Below are 19386 nucleotides of genomic sequence, written 5' to 3'. Positions count from 1 at the left end.
CTTCCTGGTAAAATTCCTTTTGAAAACATTCCAACCCTGTTTGCCAGACCAATGGAGAAAAAGGGATTTGTGCATGCTTAGGTCACAGTGGCAGGGGAGGCCAGAGCCTGGGCTTGGGGTAGGGGCCGGGGCAAGTGGCCATCCCATGAGAGGCCAGGGCAGTTCCTGAGCCTGGGGGTGAAGATGTCAGAAGGAAACAAAAGCTCAGTAAACCATTCGGGGGCATGGGCTGTGGGGGAGGGAGCCATGTGCACTGTAGCATTCAAGGCCAAAATTTCCAAAAATTCTATGCCAGTCAAACCAGTCACACCTGGGCCTGCCTAGAGGTCTCCCTGTGTACACACCCTCTGTGAGGGGGTCAGGGAATTTGAAAAAAGCCTGTTTTCCTTTGTCGACTGGGGATTCCCCCATCAACCCCATTCTCTGAGTTTTATTTTAAAAAATTGTTCACAGAATTTTAAAATTTATTTTAAAGAGAGAGTGGGGAGGGAGGACAGAGGGGAGCAGAGAGAGGGGGAGAGGGAGAGAGACAAGCAGACTCCCCATGGGTGCGGAGCTGGAAGCGGGGCTCCTTCTCACCACCCTGAGATCCTGACCTGAGCCGAACTCAAGCGTTGGATGCTTAAGGGCCTAAGCCACCCGGACACCCCTGTTTGAATCTTTTAAGAATTATTATTATTGTGAGGGGCATATTTCCTTACAGGAGAGTAAAGAGACCACTGGAGAGGACACCCGAGGAGGACCTGGCTTGGTTGTCTGAAGGCGGGACGTTTCTCACTGTTGGTCGTTTGGAAAGTTCCTTTAACTGGGCTTCAGTGGGTTTCAGCTCCTTCAGGAGGCAAGACAGACCCCTGTCCTCACCTCTGGCTTTTGTGGAAGTTCAAAAGGAAATGGAAGCTACTCTGTGCCTTGATCTACATCCTCTCGCAGCCCCTTTCTTCCCCATGTCCTGCGTGAAACTAGACAAGCGGGGTCCAGGGCTCCGATCAGACTCTTTTTATTGTCACATTTACAAATGAGGTTCAGGTTGAGATAGAAAGGGAAGACCTGGCTTTCTAGCTTCTAAGCATCATTGCTGGGAGGGAAGAGACCCTCCCCCTGCTCCTCTCTGCTCACCCCCATTTACCAGGGGGAGGGGCTCTCGGGCGGCTCCTCAGCCCAGGGACAAGCCCTTCCCTGTGGATTTCCTGATTGGTATCCTCCTTGAGGGTCATCTTGGTTCCTAGAGAGAGAAAGAGGCTGGTTTGCAAGGCCCTAGGCTGGGACAAGCAGGCTGTGGGAGGGGTCGGGCCTCCTCTCTTCCTCAGTCCTTCCTGAACCCACTCTCCTCTGTGGAGGCCAGGCTCCTCTCAGTATGACCTTGTCCTCACCTTTGTCACCTGTTCTCCAGGATCCTTCCCCCTTCAGTCACTGGGTCCCCTCCTTTGGACACTAGCTTAGAAAGCCTTTCTTTCTCTTCCTATTTTCAGTCACCCCTGGCTCACCGTGCCTAGCCTTCTACTCCCATCACTTGCACACCCCAGCCCTCACCTCTCCACGTTTTTGTCCCGGCCTTTGGCTCTGGCTCCGGCTCCGGCTCCGACTCCGGCCAGGGCCCCGGGAGCCTCGAGAGCTGCTGGAGCCTCTGGAAGAGTTACTGCCTGCTGTGGAACAGGTGCTGGTGGCCTGGCCCCGGGACAGAAAGCCCGGCCGGCTGTAGGGGAGCCAGGCTTCTTCTGCACACAAGAGAGAAGGGCAGCCGGGCCCAGGCAGAGAACAGAATGTCCCTGTTTGCCCACTGGGCCACCTTGGTCTCAATCCCAGCTCTGAGAATTGCTGACGGCCGGCACGGTGCTCAGGCCATCCTGGGGACTGAGGAGAAACAGCATGACCAGCACGTGGCCTTGACATAACGCATGCTCAGAAACGCATCAGGAACTCCCAAACAGAACACCCAGCCCCACTCTTCCCTCATCTGGGCTGCAGTCCTGGGAAGTTACACAACTGGGGAACTTCAGGGGATTTTTTTCAGAGAGAGCTACAGAGACAAGTGTAGGTTTGGACCAAATGCATGAACCCAAAGGAAGGTGAGGGGTGAGATGGGTTGAAAATTTCAGAGCCCTGTGATGGCAGGGTCTATACTACACAATTAGCCTCCGGTGCCCCCTTCTGGTGTAGCAGTGACCCTCTGGCCTGCCCTGGCCCTCCTTACCATCCAGGTGGGGACCCCGCTGGGCCCCTGGAGGCCCAGCCTGCACTGTTCTCCTCTCCCCACTGCGCTCCCGCTCCCGTTCCAAGGAGGACATGCTGCCTGCTGCTCTCAGCCCTAAGGCCCAGCTTGTCTCTTCCTCTGGTGGTGGCAGGGGTGGTGGGGGCAAGTCTGGGGAGAGACCGGCTTTCAGCAGACTCTCCCACCTCACCTGACACGGATCTTTCTCCCACTCCTATTCCCTGGCACCAGGAGGCTGCGACTGAACGGCCCAAGATTTAGGTTCACCTGCTCCCTCCTCCAGCCCCCAGAGCTCACCCTTGGTTTCCTGCCTAGTCCCCCTACTGTCACCATCTGTCATGGCCCATGGCACCCTCACCGCCAGGACTGTGCTCCCGACGATAGGGAACAGCCTTGGGTTTCCGGATTCGGGCACGGGGCCCTTGAAGTGGAGGAGTCATCTCCCCAGGCACCTGCCGGGTTCTCCCTGTAGCATTAGCAGACGGGGAGAAGAGCAGGTATGAGAGACGATCAGGAAAGGGGCTTGAGGGTGAAGAGGAAACAAGCTGGGGGGGGGGGGGTGTTGTGGGAAGGTAGGGGCAGACAGATCATTCTGCAGACTCACCTGGGGCACTGCTGGCTGTACTGAGGACAGGGCTGGGGCTGAGGTGATGGGAGACTGTGGTGCCAGCACCCAGGCCAACAGGCCTCCCTTCGTGGCTACTCAGAGTGGGCTGGGATACACTGAGAGGGGAACTTGGCCCAAGGGGCACCCTCCTGCAATGACATGAGGCTTCAGCATTTGTTCACTCAAGAAGCTCTAAGTACCTACTATGTGCCAGGCACTGTGCTAGATACTCCAATGAATAAGGCACAGGCTGTCCCCCACAGGGCTCGAAAGCTAGGGAAGTATGAGGGGAGCCATGTTTTTGAAGCTTGCCGAGCCACTCCGATGGAGAAATAGTCTGAAGGGAGTGAGAGACCTTGTCAGGCGTCAAGTTTCTTCCCGAATCACACTTCCACTCTGACACGGTCATGAGACCTCTGTATCCCAGATCCATCCATCCATCCATCCAATCATCCACAGAATAGATATGTACCCAGGGCCTATAGTGTGCAAGGCACTATATACCTCCCTACCTGGGCATCTGGTGGAGATGGGGAATGTCAGTGGGAGGCTGGGGAGGGTCAGGAGGTGAGGGGGTAAGAGTGGCTGTGGACTGCTGTCCATAGGAAGATGTGGGGGAGGGGGCTTCCCCTTGGGATGGAGGGACCAAGCACACTCCACTGGAGCTGGGCTCTGCCGCATGGCTCCGCTCAGACGTTGGTGGGCACCACTCCTCTGGCTCTGAGCTGGGGGCAGAGAGGGAGGGGAGTAGCGATGACTGAGTAGCCTCCATACCTTCTACTTCTGGTTGCCCTCTCTGCTCCTCTCCTAGCACCTCTGCCCTCCCCCTGCATGGGACCCTTGGCCGTCCCATCTGTCTAGGACATCTGCAACAGGGCACAGCCTTACCCGCCCTCCAGCTCTTCCTCAGTCCCCTCTAGGCAGCTCAGTTCAGAGGAAGGGGGAGGTGGTGGCAGGGCTTCTGGCCAGCTGAGAGAGGGCATCTGCACAGGTTTTCCCAGAAGCTTTACTTTGCCTCCCCTGGCTCCTGAGAAGGGTAGGATGGGGACACACCAAGATAAGAGGCAGATGAGAAATGTCAGAAGAAGGTGCTGGGCTGGGTTTCAGAGGGGAAGGGTAGGGATATTCCCTGGGGATGCTCTGCTCAGAGCTAAAATGGGGGCGTTAGGGATTAAGTCATACCGCTGTCCCCCTGGATCCATTCAGGAGGAGCATACTGGTTCCAGGTGCCTGGATCCCCCGAGGGATTTGGGGGGAAACCCCCATGGAAAGTCTGCAGCTCCTCCCCAGGTGGCTCAATGGTGCTGTAGACAGGACCCTCGGTAGGGGCGGCAGTGCCCCGGGCCGTCTGAGCCAGGTACAGGGAGATCCCTGCTTCTGAGGAGGAGAAAGAGGGAGGCCAGGGTGGGAGGCAAGGGACAGGGTGCAGAGACAGAGAAATAGCGGTAACAGGAGAATGGAGGGCAAAAGGAGACCCCGCTGGATCAACTTCTTCCCCCACCCAAACCTTACCTCCCAAACCAGGGTAAAGGTTAGGCATGAGAGAAGGTCCCCCAACTCCTATCCTCCCCAAGGACTGACCAACCTCAGGAAGACTGGCAATCCTCGGCTCCCTTTAGTGTGCCCCAGGAGGTGGAGAGGAGAGAAGGGTGTTGGGGGCCAGGTGTGCCACTGAGGGAATTAGAACTCCTCACCATTGTAATATCTGTCGTCTGGGTCAGGATTGCTGGGGCAGCAGCTCCCCCTGGGCTCCTGGGCTGAGGGGCTTCGAGATGGGTGGGGCCACGAGTCTGCTAGCCAAGGGTAGGGGGCGGGGCCAAGGCCCATGGGTGGCCTGAGGGAAAGCACGTGAACGCTAGGGACCCAGAGCCTGAACAGGCTAGCGAATTTAAGAGTAATCAGGAATTGTAGGGCAGTAATGGTGAATTTGAGGGTGGCACGTGGGAGACAGTAGGTGGCAGGGAGGCCTGAGGAGGAAGGAGAATGGTCGCTTGATGGAGGGGGATTGTCCTTGGAAGATGGATTACAAGGATTACCTGGAACTGGCTCCAGAGAGGCCCTCTGAGTGTGGGAAGGACACTGGGAAGATGAGGGGGAGACTGGGTGAGAGAAGGGCCCGTACTTGGGGTCTGAACCCCACTGGAGCAGAGATAGCTTACCTGCAGGTGTGTAGGCAAAGGAGGCTTCCGAAAAGGAATCCATGGGAGAAAGAAGAGGGTAAATGGAGAAAGGGTCAGAAATACCCACATTCTTGTCCCCTTCTTGGCCACGGTCCCAATTCCTTCACTCAGCCTGTACCCCAGGACCAATTTCATCAGAATTTCTAGAAGTGGGACTCAAGCATCAGTATTTTTCTAGGGGCGCCTGGGTGGCTCAGTGGGTTAAAGCCTCTGCCTTCGGCTCAGGTCATGATCTCAGGGTCCTGGGATTGAGCCCCCACATCAGGCTCTCTGTTCAGCAGGGAGCCTGCTTCCTCCTCTCTCTCTCCCTGCCTCTCTGCCTGCTTGTGATCTGTCTGTCAAATAAATAAATAAATAAAAATCTTAAAAAAAAAAAAAAAAAGTATTTTTCTAAAAAGTTCCCCAAGTGATTCCCATGTGTAGCCAAGGTTGGGAAGCCCTGATCGAAGAGACCTCAGAATCTCTCCAGACACGCCCCTTACCAGGGAGTAGCAGAAATCAAGTCGGCTCTTCTCAGCGGGCCCCGCCTTTCCACCCAGACCCTGCCTCGCATTTTAATACTCTGCCCTGGCCACGCCCCCTCCTGGTAGGCCCCGCCCCTCGGGAAAGAGCTCCCCGCCCCCTCCAGAATTGCCCCTTCTATACTGAGACTGACTGCGAAGCCCGCTCTCCTCTCGAGTCATCTTAGAGGAATATTTTATCCCTCTCCCAGACTCAGGTCCCACCCCTTCTAGGTCCTGCCACTTCCCCCCAGTCCCGCCCGCTCCCAGCACGACGGTGCCCTCTGCGCGTCCCTCTCGAGGGAGCCACCCCTCCCTCTGACCCCGCCCCCACTCCCGGAGCTGCGAGCTCCTCCCGTCCGGCTCTAGGGACAGCCAGCCTCCCTTCGGAAGGGACGGGATCTCTAGGCCCCGCCCATTCCAGGCCCCCCCTTTCCGTCCCCAGCGCCCAAGTGAGCCCCTCCGCCTGCACCGCCCCCCAGGCGCCGCTCACCGGTGTAGTGACTGAGCTCCTTGCGCTGCCTCCGGCGCCGGTAAAGGACCGCGCAGAGCCCGAGCAGCAGCGCCCCGCAGGCGGCGCCGCTGCCCGCGAGGAAGGCAGGTTCCCGCAGCACCCTCGCCAACCGCTCCGCCAGCCCCCGGCCCACCTCCAGCCCAGGCTCCGATTCCGGCGGGTTAGCTGTGGGGGTCAGAGAGGTGAGGGGACCAGGAGCCTGGAAACCCGGCAGCGAGGAAGGGGGGCCATCCCTGACCCCGTAGGCCCAGCTACGCCAGGACCCTCCGACTCCAGTTCCCCAGCCCTGAGCGCCCACCCCTTCTCCGGACTCACGCAGCTGCACCGACACCGGGACACTGGCCACGCCCACGCCAGCGCCGGTGACCGCCGCGACCTGGGTCCGGTAGAGAAGACCGGGCAGCAGTCTCTGGAGCACCGCGGACCGTGCCCAGCCTGCCGCGGACCGGTTGAGGTGGAAGCGGCTCTCATTGCCCAGGCACCAGATCTGGGGAGTCCGAGACCAGGGTTTAGAGTCTGAAAAGGGATCCTGGCCTCACGTGGAAACTCGAAACTCTGAATAGTAGAGGGGGCTAGCCAGGCATCATTCAGCCTGGAGGGAATACTTTGAAAGCTCTCTCCTCTTCCCCAACCACATCTCCAGCCCCAAAGTCTAGGTTCCCTTCTCCCTAATCCTAGCCCCTAGCTTCTCCCTCTCCCTCCCCTCCCCAGTCCCTTCCAAAACCCTGTACCTGGTATTCCTTGATGACCCCATTTTGCTGGGAAGGGAGTGGAGGTTCCCAGGACACTGTGACACTGCTGTTGCCTTCACCCCCCAAGGCCACCGTTACTCCCTGAGGGGGACCACTGGGGGCTGTGCCCACCGTGGAGTATGGTGAGAAAGACAGTCATTGCCAGCTGCTCCTCCTGCCCCAACCTTCCCACTCCTAGGTACCACCTTGGGAACGGAAATATCAGGTATCCTTACTTCCCACAGCTTCCCTTGCTCTTCCCCTGCAAACTTCTATCCTTCCCCACTCCCCTTTTCCTGCTGTCCATTCATCAGCTCTGTGCACCTCCTCCCTTACCTTCCTCAGGAATGCTCCCGGTCACGACGGGACTTTCAGTCCCCAGCCCCTCCTGGCCTTGCGCTTGCACCTTGATCTGAATTTGGGTCCCTGGCGGGAGTCCTCTCAGCACAGTACTTTGCTGGGTTGGGGACTGTAGGTCCAGTACAGTCCAACTTCCCCCATCAGGACCTGCTACCCTCCAAGACACCCGGAAACCTTGCACCAGCTGGACTGGACCATCTACCTGTAGGAGACAGGACAAAGCACATCAGAAGGAGAAACAGGGACCACAGAAGTCCTCTGGGCCCCGCCAATCCTCCACTCACCCTGTCTTCCCCAGCACTCGCCTCCCACCCTTCCCGGACCCATTCTTGGAGGTCACTATGGCCCCCATGATCATCCCTGCCCTTAACCTCATCCCTATGCCACACTCACAGTCCAGGACACCTGCAAGGTCCGGGGCCCAAGGACTATGGGCTCCTGCATGCGCACAGCCACTTCAGCCAGCCCCCGCTGTCCTCTCCATGGGTCCTCCACAGGCCTGGATGGGTTGCTGTCTAGTGACCAAAGAGCCCACTCAGCAGGGGCCATCAGGGACAGGGAGTGAGACTGAAAGTGTTCTTGTATCCTACCTTGTGCTGCCCCCACAGACTGGACTACTTAGCACCCCAGAGCACACCCCAGGATCAGGAGGGGGCTGGTCAGGGGAAGAGCTTCTGGAGGTGGGCGTGGGTGTCCAGCTACTATGAACCTACTTTCTGCACTTTAGAGACCTCAGTTCCTCATCTCCAGCATGAAGATGAACCTGCCAAGGTTCCTTCTAGTCCTAATAAGGTACAGTATCTGTGGGTAAAAGGCTCAGAAGTAAGGGTCTGCCAAGACGACTGAATTTCCCCCTCTCTCCTCTTCTCCTGTTCCCTCCACGAGAGGGAGGTGTGACCTATTCCGGGCTGGGCTACCAGGAGAGGCGGGCACAGCAGAGAAGAGCTGCCTTTCTGTCATAGTTTGAAGGGAGAGGTGATCTGCAGTGTTTCGTGTCATATCCCTGAGCCGGGGACTCTGACCTTACTCACCTTGGGTGCGCACAGGCTCAGAGACGGGGCTGGGCTCACTGAGGCCCCAGGCTCCCACAGCGCGCACCAGGAACAGATAGATGGTGTTGGGCTGCAGACCACCGACTGTGTGTGTCTCCAGTTGCACGCCATCAGCCACCGTCCGCCATGTGTTGCCAGCTGCTTGGCTGCAACCGGGATGGGGTGACAGAGTTGTCTGAGCCAGGGACCCCCAACCCGTCTCCTCCCTCTCATCTGTTCTTTCCAAGCTTTCCCCCCAACCATAAGCCAAGACAAGGACATAAGATTCCCTTCTGACTTTCCAGGTTTGCATGTAAAACTTTCTCCATACCTGAAGGCCTCTATCACATAGGAGGTGACTGTGGCCCTTGCCTGCGGGTTGGGCTCCCAGGTCAGGGTAATGCTGTTCTTGGTGATCTCAGTGACCACTGGCTGAGAGGGAGGCCCCGGAGGGATACTGGGTTCGGTAGGGGGCTCTGGCGATACTCCCCAATCTTCTGCAGTGAGGAGAAAATCTTTAAGTAGAAGGATAGGAAAAGGATGCCCCCACCATGTAACCTGCCCCCTTCACAGAGAAGCTGGGGATCTGTGACAGTGGTGACAGTGGAGAAGGGAAAGGAGTGAACTAAACATCAGCCTCCCAAGCGCACCACTTCTGTCCTCCTCCTCCCCACCACCGTGGCCATGGTATTTGGAAGCTCAAGCAGTGCTGGGGCCTGGGGAGGTACTGACTACTTTCCAAGCAGGTTTGGATGCTTTATAGGCAAAGCAAGGGGCCAGAGGCAAAACTCACCCCGCTTCCTAAGCCAGCTGCTCCACGTGGCCTCCCCGGTGAAACTCTTGGCCACACAGCTGTAGAAACCCATGTCCGTCTCCTGCAGGGGAGGGTAGAGAACTGGCAAACTGGAGATGGAGCACGGTAGGGTGAAGGGAGTTGAGGGGGTGTTGTTCAGAAGCCTGGGGAAGGCGTGATCCACTTTCCATGGTCTCAGAGAGCAGAGAAGTAGAGATGGTGGGAGTCCCCGCAGGTACTTACGAGAGGTGGGCACGTGGACTGTGTGGCCATGGTCCATTACTCAGGCCCCGGGGGGGAAACTCACCTGCACGCTGGCGATGTACAGGGTACCGTTGGCCATGAGGTTGAGCTGGAGGTCATCCCCCTGCAGCCACTGCCCATCCTTCTTCCACTGGACACTAGGTTGAGGATTCCCAGTCACTCTGCATGGCAGCCACACAGAGGAGCCAAGTGCCAGCGTCTGATTGGCTGGTCCCTGGAGGATGATGGGAGGCAGCCCATCCAAGGAGGAGGCTGAGAGAGGAAGAACTTGGGCACCTCAGGAGAGGATCCCGGGTTCAGGCCACCAGCCCCTTGTCTTCCTTCTCTGCTCCTTCTCTCCTCCTCCCCCCAGAGATCGGAGGGGCTTCGATAACCATCTGGAGTCTCTGCCTGGGACCAGCCACCTATCAGTGGCTGCTGTAGTGGATTTCCAAACGTCAAGGTCATGTCTCAGGAACGTGCCCCTCCCCTTGCAGACATATTATATAGAATCCAAGAAAAACAGATTATCTTGAAGCCATTATATCCTTCTAGGCCATGGGTCCAGGCCTATCTCCATGAGTACCTACCTCTTTTTACCTCCAATAGGGCCTTGGCCAGGATGCTGCCGGCCACACTAACAGCCTGACACACATAGTAGCCAGCATCCCCGCTCTGCACAGAGGTAATGTTGAGCTGGCCACTGGGAGACACTGAGAAGCGCCCCTTGGGTTGAAGTGGCTGACTGGGGAAAAGCAGAACCTGGGGACAGAGCAAGGAACCAGGGTAGGGAATGAGCAGGCAGCTGGCAGAGAGAAAGATCCCTATTCCCATCAACCCCAGAATTCAGAGAATTCCTAAGGTTCTAGTTCCTACCCTGTCACCACCAGCCAGTTATATGACCTTGGGCCAACTAGTTAGATCTAATCACAAAAATGTGGTAATTTTATTAGATGATTTTGGGGTGCACTTCCCTGCTTTATGACTTATTCTTTGGGAAACTTTGAGCAAGTTCTTTAACCCTCCTGAGCCCAGATTTCCCCAAATTTGGCTCTTAGGGGATAGTTATAAGGATTAAATGAGTAATTATGAAAATCTTTAAAAACATTATGTGATAAAGGTTTAATATTTTTCCCTTCTTTCTGGTTCTATGTTACATAGATACGTGGAAGGTTGAGAAAGAGGTTTGGGTCACAGGTAAATGGCACCTTGCTGACCCCCTGATGGGTCCCTACTCCCACCCTCTACTACCATCAGCATTTTTACTCATTTAAGAATCTAATTAAAATACAGCAATCCCAGGGGTGCCTGGGTGGCTCAGTGGGTTAAGCCTCTGCCATCTGCTCGCTCGGGTCATGATCTCAGGGTCCTGGGATCAAGCCCCGAATCGGGCTCTCTGCTCAGCGGGGAGCCTGCTTCCCTTCCTCTCTCTCTGCCTACTTGTGATCTCTCTCTGTCAAATAAATAAATAAAAATCTTTAAGAGAAAAAAAAAATACAGCAACCCCAGATGCTGGAGAAGATGTTGGAAAATCGTGGTGTGGATTTGGAATGAGGTAGTAGAAGAACTGGTTGTCCATTGGGGTGGGATTAGTCACTTATTTGATTATACTGATCCTGTTTCCCAGTAGCAAAATTCCCTTCCCCTAGCGTTTGGTACTCATGTTGTAACTTCGGTGAATGTTCATTCTGCTTGTGTATTGAGGAATTTGTTTGCACAGGGGGGTGACTGTGAGCTCCCCTGGGGGAAGTCCCTTAGAAGTAGATGATCTAGGGCACCTGGGTGGCTCAGTGGGTTAAGCCGCTGCCTTCAGCTCAGGTCATGATCTCAGGGTCCTGGGATCGAGTCCCGCATCGGGCTCTCTGCTCAGCAGGGGACCTGCTTCTCTCTCTCTCTCTCTCTCTCTCTCTCTGCCTGCCTCTCCGTCTACTTGTGAGCTCTCTCTGTCAAATAAATAAATAAAATCTTAAAAAAAAAAAAAAAAAGAAGTAGATGATCGAGTCCTGCTGTGCCCTGAGCAGCTTTTTTAGAGTAAATACTTTTCAGAGCAGTTTATTAAAGCCCAGGCCCCAGGTATGGGCTGGATTTGCTATATCTTCAGGGCAGCCTTGCTTAAAAATAGAAGGATTCTCCAGGGAATTACCATACAGGACTGCTTCCTCCCACCTAAACATATTAACATCATTTCTTTTTAAAGTGTTCAATATGCTCCAGGCCTTTTATATTCATTATCTTATTTAAGCCTCCCAAATAACTTGCAAGGGTTTCTGGGAGGACCAAAGGTAAAACAGGGCCTCCAGGAGAAGTCTGTAGAATGTAAAAGGAGGGGGGCTAAGACCCAGAAGAGAAGCTGTGGGAAGGCCCACAGATCTGGCCACCTACTTGACTTCCCTCTTTTTGCCAGAAGATGGCAGGTGGGGGATTTCCTTTGGTCTCACACTGGAAAGCCACGCTCTCACCAGGAGCTGCCATCTGGTCCTGGGGCTGGGTCACCAGCTGGGGTGGGACTGGGAAGGGGGAGGGGATAAAGGAACCGGGAGTCAGGCATTCAGAAGGGAGACTGAGGGAACAGGAGAGAGAGGGAAGCCCAAGCTTGGCTTAAGTGGGAGCCGATACCCGTCTCTTGTTCAAGCAGGCTCAGCTTTCTCCTCCTTTCTCTCCTCCAAGTCTCCAGTGGCCCACCCATCTCTCCCACTCCGCCCTTTCTCCCTTGTTCTTCTCTTTACCCAGTCCTCCACGTTCCTGCATCTCATCCCTGCCTCGGGCAGTCTGAGGCAGGCCCTTACCGTGAACAGTGAGGGAGCCAGATGCTTCCGCGCGGCCCACGCTGTTCTCAGCCACACAGGTGTAGGTCCCCTCGTCGTCAGCACTCACACGCCCGATCCAAAGGCTGTGGTCACTCCGGATCTCATACCTGCTCCACTCCCCACCCCCAGGCTGGGTTGGCCAGAGCTACAGACCCCTTTTCTCTCCCCCAGGATAGACATCACAATTGGGGTACATAAAGACAAGGTAGGCCTCAATAGGGACCCATCAAATGAGATGGGGAACAGATACGGCAGGGGCCACAGTCTCCAGGAGACAGGTTTCTGTGTGTCGTCAAGTGAGATGGTGTCTGCCTTCCCATTTTCTAGGGTACAGTATGCTCTTGAGCCGGTTGGGTCTCCTTACAGGCAGAAGGAGAGGGATTCTCACCTGCCTGTGGGCAGTTCCCCATCCTCCTTGCGCCAGTGTAGACGGGGTGGGGGGTCCCCCTGCACCTCGCATGGGAAATCCACGGGGGCGTCGGCCAGGACCACCTGATTCACTGGTCTACGCAGGAACGAGGGTCGCTCTGTGGATCGGGAGTGAGTGAATCACCAGGGGGTCTGCACGGCTTCTTACTACCCAGGCTGCACACCCCTGTAACCCGCAAACTCCCTGTGCCTACCCAGTACCACAAGTTCAGCGGCCCCACTCTCCCGTTCTCCTGCCATGTTGGAGGCCACACACACATACAGCCCTGCGTCACTCTTGAGTGTATGTGACATCATCAGCTTCCCTCCACGGATCTGCAGAGTAATAATGGTAACTTTGGTCTTCGGTAGCCATCAAAGCAAATTTATTTATTTCATCCTCCCAGTAAGCCCAGTGAGAGGACCAGAAAAATTGACCCACTTATCAGATAAGGAATCCTTAAGTGATCTGCCCAAGGGTGGGGGGGGAGGGGCCCTCAGGTCTATGTTTGTTCCCACAGCCCAGCCTACCTTCCACAAGTTCCTGGGGCTTCTTGCTCCACACCTGTTTTATTCCAAGTCCATCCTATCCATCCTTAACTTATCCCTCACTTACTAGCTTACTCTCAGCCTCTGGTCTGCTAATGCCAGGTGCTTAAATCTCCTTAAATCTTATCATATTCAAGACATTACTCCTTGGCCCTCCAAAACCCTTAGATTCACTCTTTCCTCCTTTGGGACAGGCAGGGCACCTTACCCTATGGCCCCGCGCGCCAAGACGCCCTTGGCCCCAGCCCTGGCCCATCAGATCCTTAGCCCTGGCACCAGGCCTCGCCTCACCGTGATCCTCCCCTCCTCCTCCTTGAGTCTTGCACTGTCCTTCTTCCAGGACACGGAAGGCTCTGGGTGGCCACGGGGAGGCACGCATTCCATTACCGCCGGCTCCCCCACTGCCACCTCCACGTTTCCAGGAGACTGCCGGAAATCATCACGGAGGACTGTGGGGGGGGGGGGGGACGGGACACGACATAGACAAAGAGAGAATGAGAATGAATGAATGACCAGGGGAATAAATGAACAACTGGGTTAGGACACAAGGGAAGTGTCTTGGGGAGGGGTGTATTACCACAGACCCGAACTCTTCCCCAGGTGCAAAAATACTCTGGCCAGCGCGTGGACGGTTAGACACCTAGGGTCACGGTCCCAAAAGAAGATGCTGAAGGAGCTGAAATTGGGGCTGGTTCCTGATCGGATTACCTGAGGCCTTCCCGCGTCTGGTGGGAACCAACCAGAAGACAGGGCGACACTCACCTGCCACTTCCAGCGAGGCGTTTCTACTGGCCGCTGCCCCCAGGTAGTTGCGCGCCACACAAGTATAGACTCCCTCGTCGGGGCGCGCGCGGCGCCCGTGCACGATGCGCGGGAAGTAGAGGGCGCCGCTGGGCAGCAGCAGGCGGTGCGCGCGCGGATCCTCGCGTGCAGTGGCCACTCGAGCCCCATTCTTGTACCACTCGATGTTGGGCCGGGGCCGGCCCTCGGCACGGCAGGGCAGCGTGGCCGGCTCGCCTCGGGAGACCAACAGATCTGGCGGCTGCTCCACGATGCGCGGCATCGCGTCCTCTGGCTCGACCCTTGACGCTGAGGGCAGGGGGGTTGACACAGCATTTTGACCCGGAAATTAGGGAGAGGTTTCAGAGAGAAAGACAGCCTTGTCTGCCCACCCCCCCATCCCTCTTCCCTCTGAAGGGGTCCTCTGGGCAGACGGGCACTTCCACGTTCTTGGGCTGGAAAGGATATGCTTACAGACAGGCAGATCAGTAGACTAATCAGGACACAAACTCCTAGGCTGGCTTTCTAGGCTGCCTAAAGACAGCAGCCTTCTCTCTCAAGGTTAAGTGGAGAATGACTGGGCCTTGTCGGGGTAAGTAGACCACTCCTCTAGTCCAAGGGTACTCAGTCTCCCACACCGACTGGTTCGCAGATTGTCCTCACTCCCTGAAGCAGAGCACCAGAGCCAACACGTGGTCCTTGGCCTCCACATGGTGGTGGGCCAGCCTGGGGTCTCTTAGGAAAAGTGAGAAGAGAGTGATCTGACTAAAGTCTGGGACTAGGAGAGGTTCTTAACCTGGAGTCTGGGAATGGACATAGAGTGCTTCTTTGTCTTTTTTGTTTATTTATTTATTTTATTAAGTAAACTCTATGTTCAACGTTGGACTTGAGCTCATAACTCAGAGATCAAGAGTCGCAGGCTCTGCCAACTGAGCCAGCCAGGTACCCCTCTTACTGACTCCCAGACAATCATGCTTGGAGAAACCCGTAAAGCCCCAGGAACTGAATGAAAATGGTAGCAAAATGCGAATAACGCTCCTTTTCTAAGAGGTTCGGAGTTTTCAACAGATTCTTCTACAGGTTGATGTAGCAGAGAAAGGCTAAGAATCACTAACTAGGAAGGGGACTCCTTTCCTGAATCACTAACTAAGAAGGGGACTCCATTCCTTCTTTTGTTTCATCCAGTCGGTTCACCTGCACAGTCTGCTATTGGCTCTTACTTGGCCAGCAGACTCCTGCGGGCTTCATCTTCCACAGTTGCTTTAGGATCCGGGATGCTCGAGTCCATTAGGCTCAGACACTCCCACTTCATCACAAGTGGATTTGTAACCCGCGGCGGCCAGTAGGCGCCGCTGCTGCCTCGCATAATTTGGCGTCCTCATAACCAGGACTACCCCGACTCCAGTTCTCTACCTTATCTTACCCCCCGCCCGCGCCCCTCCCACTCTGTTCCAAACCACCCCCACCCCCGACCTTGAGCTCCAGGCGTCGGTGTGGGGTTGGGTTTCATTGCCCCACCCCTATTCTTAGAAGATCTTTGGAGACAAAGCCGAAGGGGTTGCCCCTTGCCGAGGTCGTCCAGGAACAGTTAAACTGGCTAGGACAAGATCAGTTTCCCTCCCACTTAGGGAAGGGAGTAATTTTCTCGATTTCCTTCCTTCCAAATGGAAATCTCTGCTTCTCAGCTGTCTCTTCTACAGCATCCCACCCCTGTCCCAATTTAGGCAGAGCCCCATGCTGAGCCACGGTAGAGCAGCTAAGAGCTCAGGGATTGTCCTGGAACCAAGTAGGGCTGAGATCTCAGATTTGACACTTCCTAGCTATACAGACTTGGCAAATTATGGAGCTTCTCTGAGTCTGTTTATTTTGAATATGGGAGTGGTGATAGGGTTGTCATAATACCATAATGAATGTAAGCGCTTGGGGGAAGGCTCTATAAATATGGTAATTCCCTGATTATTTAGGGGCTCTTCCTCCCTAGCCCACCGTACCTAATCAGATTCTATTAGACCCTAATATTCCTTTCTCCCCCATCACATAACCTTAGGGTGTAATGGAAATAGGTTTGTTACTGCTAAGCTTTATGCTGCTTTTGTGACCACTGGGGTACTTTTCATCTTCTCTGAATTTGTTACCTCGGCGGCAAAATGTGGCCATCAACCTCCTTACATTTTCAAGTGTAAATGAGACACTGCATGGTGACAACACTGTTAGATAGAACACTGGGAGTGCAGAGGTGTGTCGGTGCTGTCTGGGAGAGGGGCTCTGCCCCTAACCTCCTGGAAACCTGAAGGGGGGCCAGGAATTCGGAGAATTCCAGCTCACTTCCCACCTTCTTCAGCCCTGCTGGCTCGTACATACCACATCCTTCTGGTCGGCCCTTCCCCCCTAATTCCTGTACACACAGCTGCAGGCACCCTTTCCCTGGAATTTCTTCCCTGTCATTCCCCGTCTCAGGAGATACACCGAAGGCAGCTAATGAATAGCTAATGATCATGCTAATGAAGCTCTGGGGCTCCTCCCTCAGCACCTGGAGAACCACCCACACAAACACATGCACATTGCCCTTGTCTCCTTTTTCGTCTTCTTCGAGTTTCCAGGACCGTGCTGCCCCTAGACTGTAGTGGGTGGGTGTCAAGGGATGGGGGGGGAACCAGAGGGGAAATCCTGGGCAAAGGAGTCCGGGAAAGCGGGAATTTCCGACGCGGCCGGCAGGGGGCGCCATCGAGCGTCTTCCCCAGACTCCAAGCGGCCAACTCTGGCCGCCTCCCCGCCGCGCTAGGGGAGCGCGCGCTGTCTCAGTCATTTATTAATCACCGTAATTAGCGGTAACGACCTCGCCGCCGGCACAACCCGCCCGCCGCAGTCCTGCAGGGTGGGCCGGCTGTGAGTTCCACCTCTGAGCTGCAAACTTCTAAAGTTTCCTTAAACGCTCCGCTTTTGTCGTCCTCTGTAGCTAACACATCCAACGTTTCAGCTTCCTCACCCAAGTCCTAAGTGAGTTCTTGGAAAACTTTGGGGGCGCGAGGGAAACTTGCTAGCTGGGGGGTCACCGAGTGGCCCCGGCCCTCCGACGACAGCGTGCCCTCTTCTGCCCTCCCTCCCTGGGTGCCGGCCCCTCTTAGCTCGGTATTGCCCATCACCAGCCACGGTTCTCCTCAATTGGGGTGGCCGCGGGGGTCGGTTGCGCAGATGGAGAGCAAAGGATTTGACAGCCATCTCCTCCCAAGCCCTGGATCTTCCACCGATACCCCCACTCAGGGTCTCCAAGCCCCAAATCCCTCCTTGGTCCTCACCCACGCCCCCGAGGAGGCGCTTGGGGCGCTCCGCTTGGTCCCAGATCTTGAGGTACGGGCGCTTTGGCCTCCCCCTCCACGCCGCCTTCCCATCTTACCCCATCCCTTGATCCGACGTCCCCACGGGGCAGGGTCTTACCATTGAAAGAAGGATCGCCGGGGGGCAGCAGGCTGTGGTTGAGCGCCGCCACCGAGGAGTTGAGACCGAAGAGCAGGTCGCTGGAGTTGGAGACGTCCCCCGCCAGCGAGTCCGCGAATAAGTTCATTTGAAGCAGTGTTTTGAGCAGGTAGCGCAGCATGGCGCGACCCAACTGGGATCGGGGCGGGGGGCTCGGGGCCCAGCCCCTGGGTCTGAGACCCGCGGGCCGGGAGCCGTAAGCCCCTCCACAGCCTCTGCGCGCTGCCCCAGCCACGGTGCCGCTCTCCTGCCGGCGCGCCTGGGTACGGTGCGTGCCTCCGCGTGCCCTCCTCCTTCCCTCGTCCTTCTCTCCACCCCCCAGTGCCGCGGTCCCCCGGGAGCTGGGCGGGCGGAAAGCAGGTGCCACGCCGATCACGGCGTAATTAAGGGATTAATCCGCCTCCCTCCACCCTCCCATCCCCATCCGGATGGCCACTAGCAGGGCCAGAGACTCGAGTCGTGTAGCGCGCGAGTTGAGTCTCCGCCCCGCGCCCCGCGTCCCGGGTCGGGGTTTTGGACACCGCAGCTATTTCCCTCCTTTCTCAAAGCAGCCAAGATGAGGGATGAGGCTCTGTCTGACTTTGCCCTTCTGACTGACTTTAAAACAGGATTCCCATCTCTCTTTTACCCGCCCTTAGGCTAAGACCAAGAACGTTCCACCACCTCTCAAAGCCCTGGTTTCAATTTCCTCCCAAGTCCCGGGGCTTAGCTGCGAAGTGCTGGAGGCTGGAGTGGTTTAGCGCGGGAGTCCGGGGCGGGTGCAGAATAACTGCACGGCGCGTCCACCTGTCACCCCGCTGTAGCCCGTTTTACAGCGGAGATACCATGGGACAGCGTGCTGTGTCTTGACCCGGAGTCCTGCTTCACACGCTCTAATCTAGTAGTACGCGCAGGAGACTCACCAAGGATAAAACTGGAGGGGACAGGCCCAAGGGAATCCGGGCACTTAGCATCTATATGCATACCTCGGGCCATCTATTTGCATACTTTTACAGTACTGTGCTCTGACGTGGTTTATTAAATTGTTTTACCTTCTTGAGGAGACTGAAGGCAGATAGCCAGGACCAAGACAAAGAGAGCAATATTTTCTGTAAAGGCAAGTGCAAGAGAAGAGAAGGGCCTGATGCAAAACTCGTGCAAAACCGTTCAAACCCGATAAAGGTTGTCCTTCCAATGCGGAGCAGTGGGGAGAAACCGCGATCCCCTCTTCTCCATCCAGCATGCTTCTGAGTTTTCTGCAGTTCTTTTTACCTGAAAATCTCTTCGTCCCCCACCACCCACTCACTTGCTCACTTTCCTAGGCTGGAGATAGCATTGGGGTGTCAAGGAGAGCTAGAGACCTTGGCCTATCTATCTGGGCAAAGCCATGTTGATGGCTGAGTGGTGGGGTTCTAGTCCAGTCTTCAGGCTCTGGATGATGAGAGCACCTTCCTGGGGTGGCTGCTTCTGACCTGGGAGGGGCTGGTGAACAAGCCTGGATCCAGAGAGGTGGATGCCACCGGGTCACAGAGCCCACAGTAAACACATTCCCGGAGTTCAAAGTATCAGGCAGGCAGTGCTCAAGTGAAGCAGACACTTTGTCAAAGAGGGGGAGGCTTGCCCCAGAACTCCACCCCCAATCTACACCTATCAGCTCTGCGCTGGACTGAGTTCCCAAAGCCGGAAACAAAAGTGCTAGGGGGTTGGGGTGCTGAGATGGTCCTGCTGGGAGGCAGCCCCTGGGAGCTGTTCTTTCAGCACCCTCTGCCTGTGCTGAACTTGGGATCTGGTGCCCCACAAATGGCTTAAATCCGACCTGACCTTGAGGCTGAGATGAGTCGGTGTAGACAGGGGCTAGCAACACATTTTCTCTGATGCACCAGGGTACTAAAATATGGGATTTGGCACTGTCCCTTGCTCCAGGGCCAGGCAGCATTCAGGTAAGAGACTGTAAGAGATAGGTTTCCCTCACCAGAAAATCAATCAGTTCAGGAATGATGCACCCAGAAGGGCTTTCCAATCCCTTATTTGCCAAATGAAAGACATCCCCTCTGTGGACTTCAATTTCCTCTTCTGATAAGGAGATATTGTACTACCTTCTCTCCTCTGATGCTTCAGATTTCCGGTTCTGGGACCCTGTGTTTTGTCTCCTGCTGACTGGGGTCACCCAGCTTCCATTACACCAGAGGCTAAGCCTGGACAGATATCCAGGGTCCTGGCA

The 19386-nt window shown here is 55.8% G+C and overlaps 1 protein-coding gene across 3 annotated transcripts; it reads right to left on the bottom strand.

The window, feature by feature from the left end:
- Positions 1-1292: 1292 nt before the first annotated feature.
- ROBO3 (roundabout guidance receptor 3) lies at positions 1293-17384 on the bottom strand. Of its 3 annotated transcripts, XM_059183790.1 has the most exons (27): positions 17148-17384; positions 13695-14021; positions 13224-13381; positions 12599-12719; positions 12364-12502; positions 11955-12082; positions 11551-11675; positions 9759-9930; positions 9233-9441; positions 8926-9007; positions 8464-8629; positions 8133-8299; positions 7495-7616; positions 7078-7303; positions 6742-6863; positions 6326-6497; positions 5990-6175; positions 4976-4999; positions 4853-4895; positions 4511-4650; positions 3999-4193; positions 3705-3843; positions 3329-3541; positions 2814-2965; positions 2568-2675; positions 2192-2359; positions 1293-1715 (listed from the first exon to the last, which is right to left on the bottom strand). In XM_059183790.1, the coding sequence occupies exons 1-27, from the start codon at positions 17305-17307 to the stop codon at positions 1507-1509; spliced, it is 4173 nt and encodes a 1390-aa protein (XP_059039773.1). In that variant the 5' UTR covers positions 17308-17384; the 3' UTR covers positions 1293-1506. The 3 variants fall into 3 exon arrangements, with proteins under 3 accessions (XP_059039773.1, XP_059039779.1, XP_059039787.1); XM_059183796.1 differs by lacking the exons at positions 4511-4650; positions 6742-6863; positions 7078-7303; ... (11 more) ...; positions 13695-14021; positions 17148-17384 and having other exon boundaries at positions 1296-1715; positions 6326-6598; XM_059183804.1 differs by lacking the exons at positions 4511-4650; positions 4853-4895; positions 5990-6175; ... (14 more) ...; positions 13695-14021; positions 17148-17384 and having other exon boundaries at positions 1299-1715; positions 4976-5235.
- Between the last annotated feature and the right edge of the window lie 2002 nt (positions 17385-19386).

The sequence above is a fragment of the Mustela lutreola genome, chromosome 1 (genome assembly GCF_030435805.1).
Source record: "Mustela lutreola isolate mMusLut2 chromosome 1, mMusLut2.pri, whole genome shotgun sequence".
NCBI lineage: Eukaryota > Metazoa > Chordata > Mammalia > Carnivora > Mustelidae > Mustela > Mustela lutreola.
This window is presented reverse-complemented; position numbering and strand designations above follow the sequence as displayed.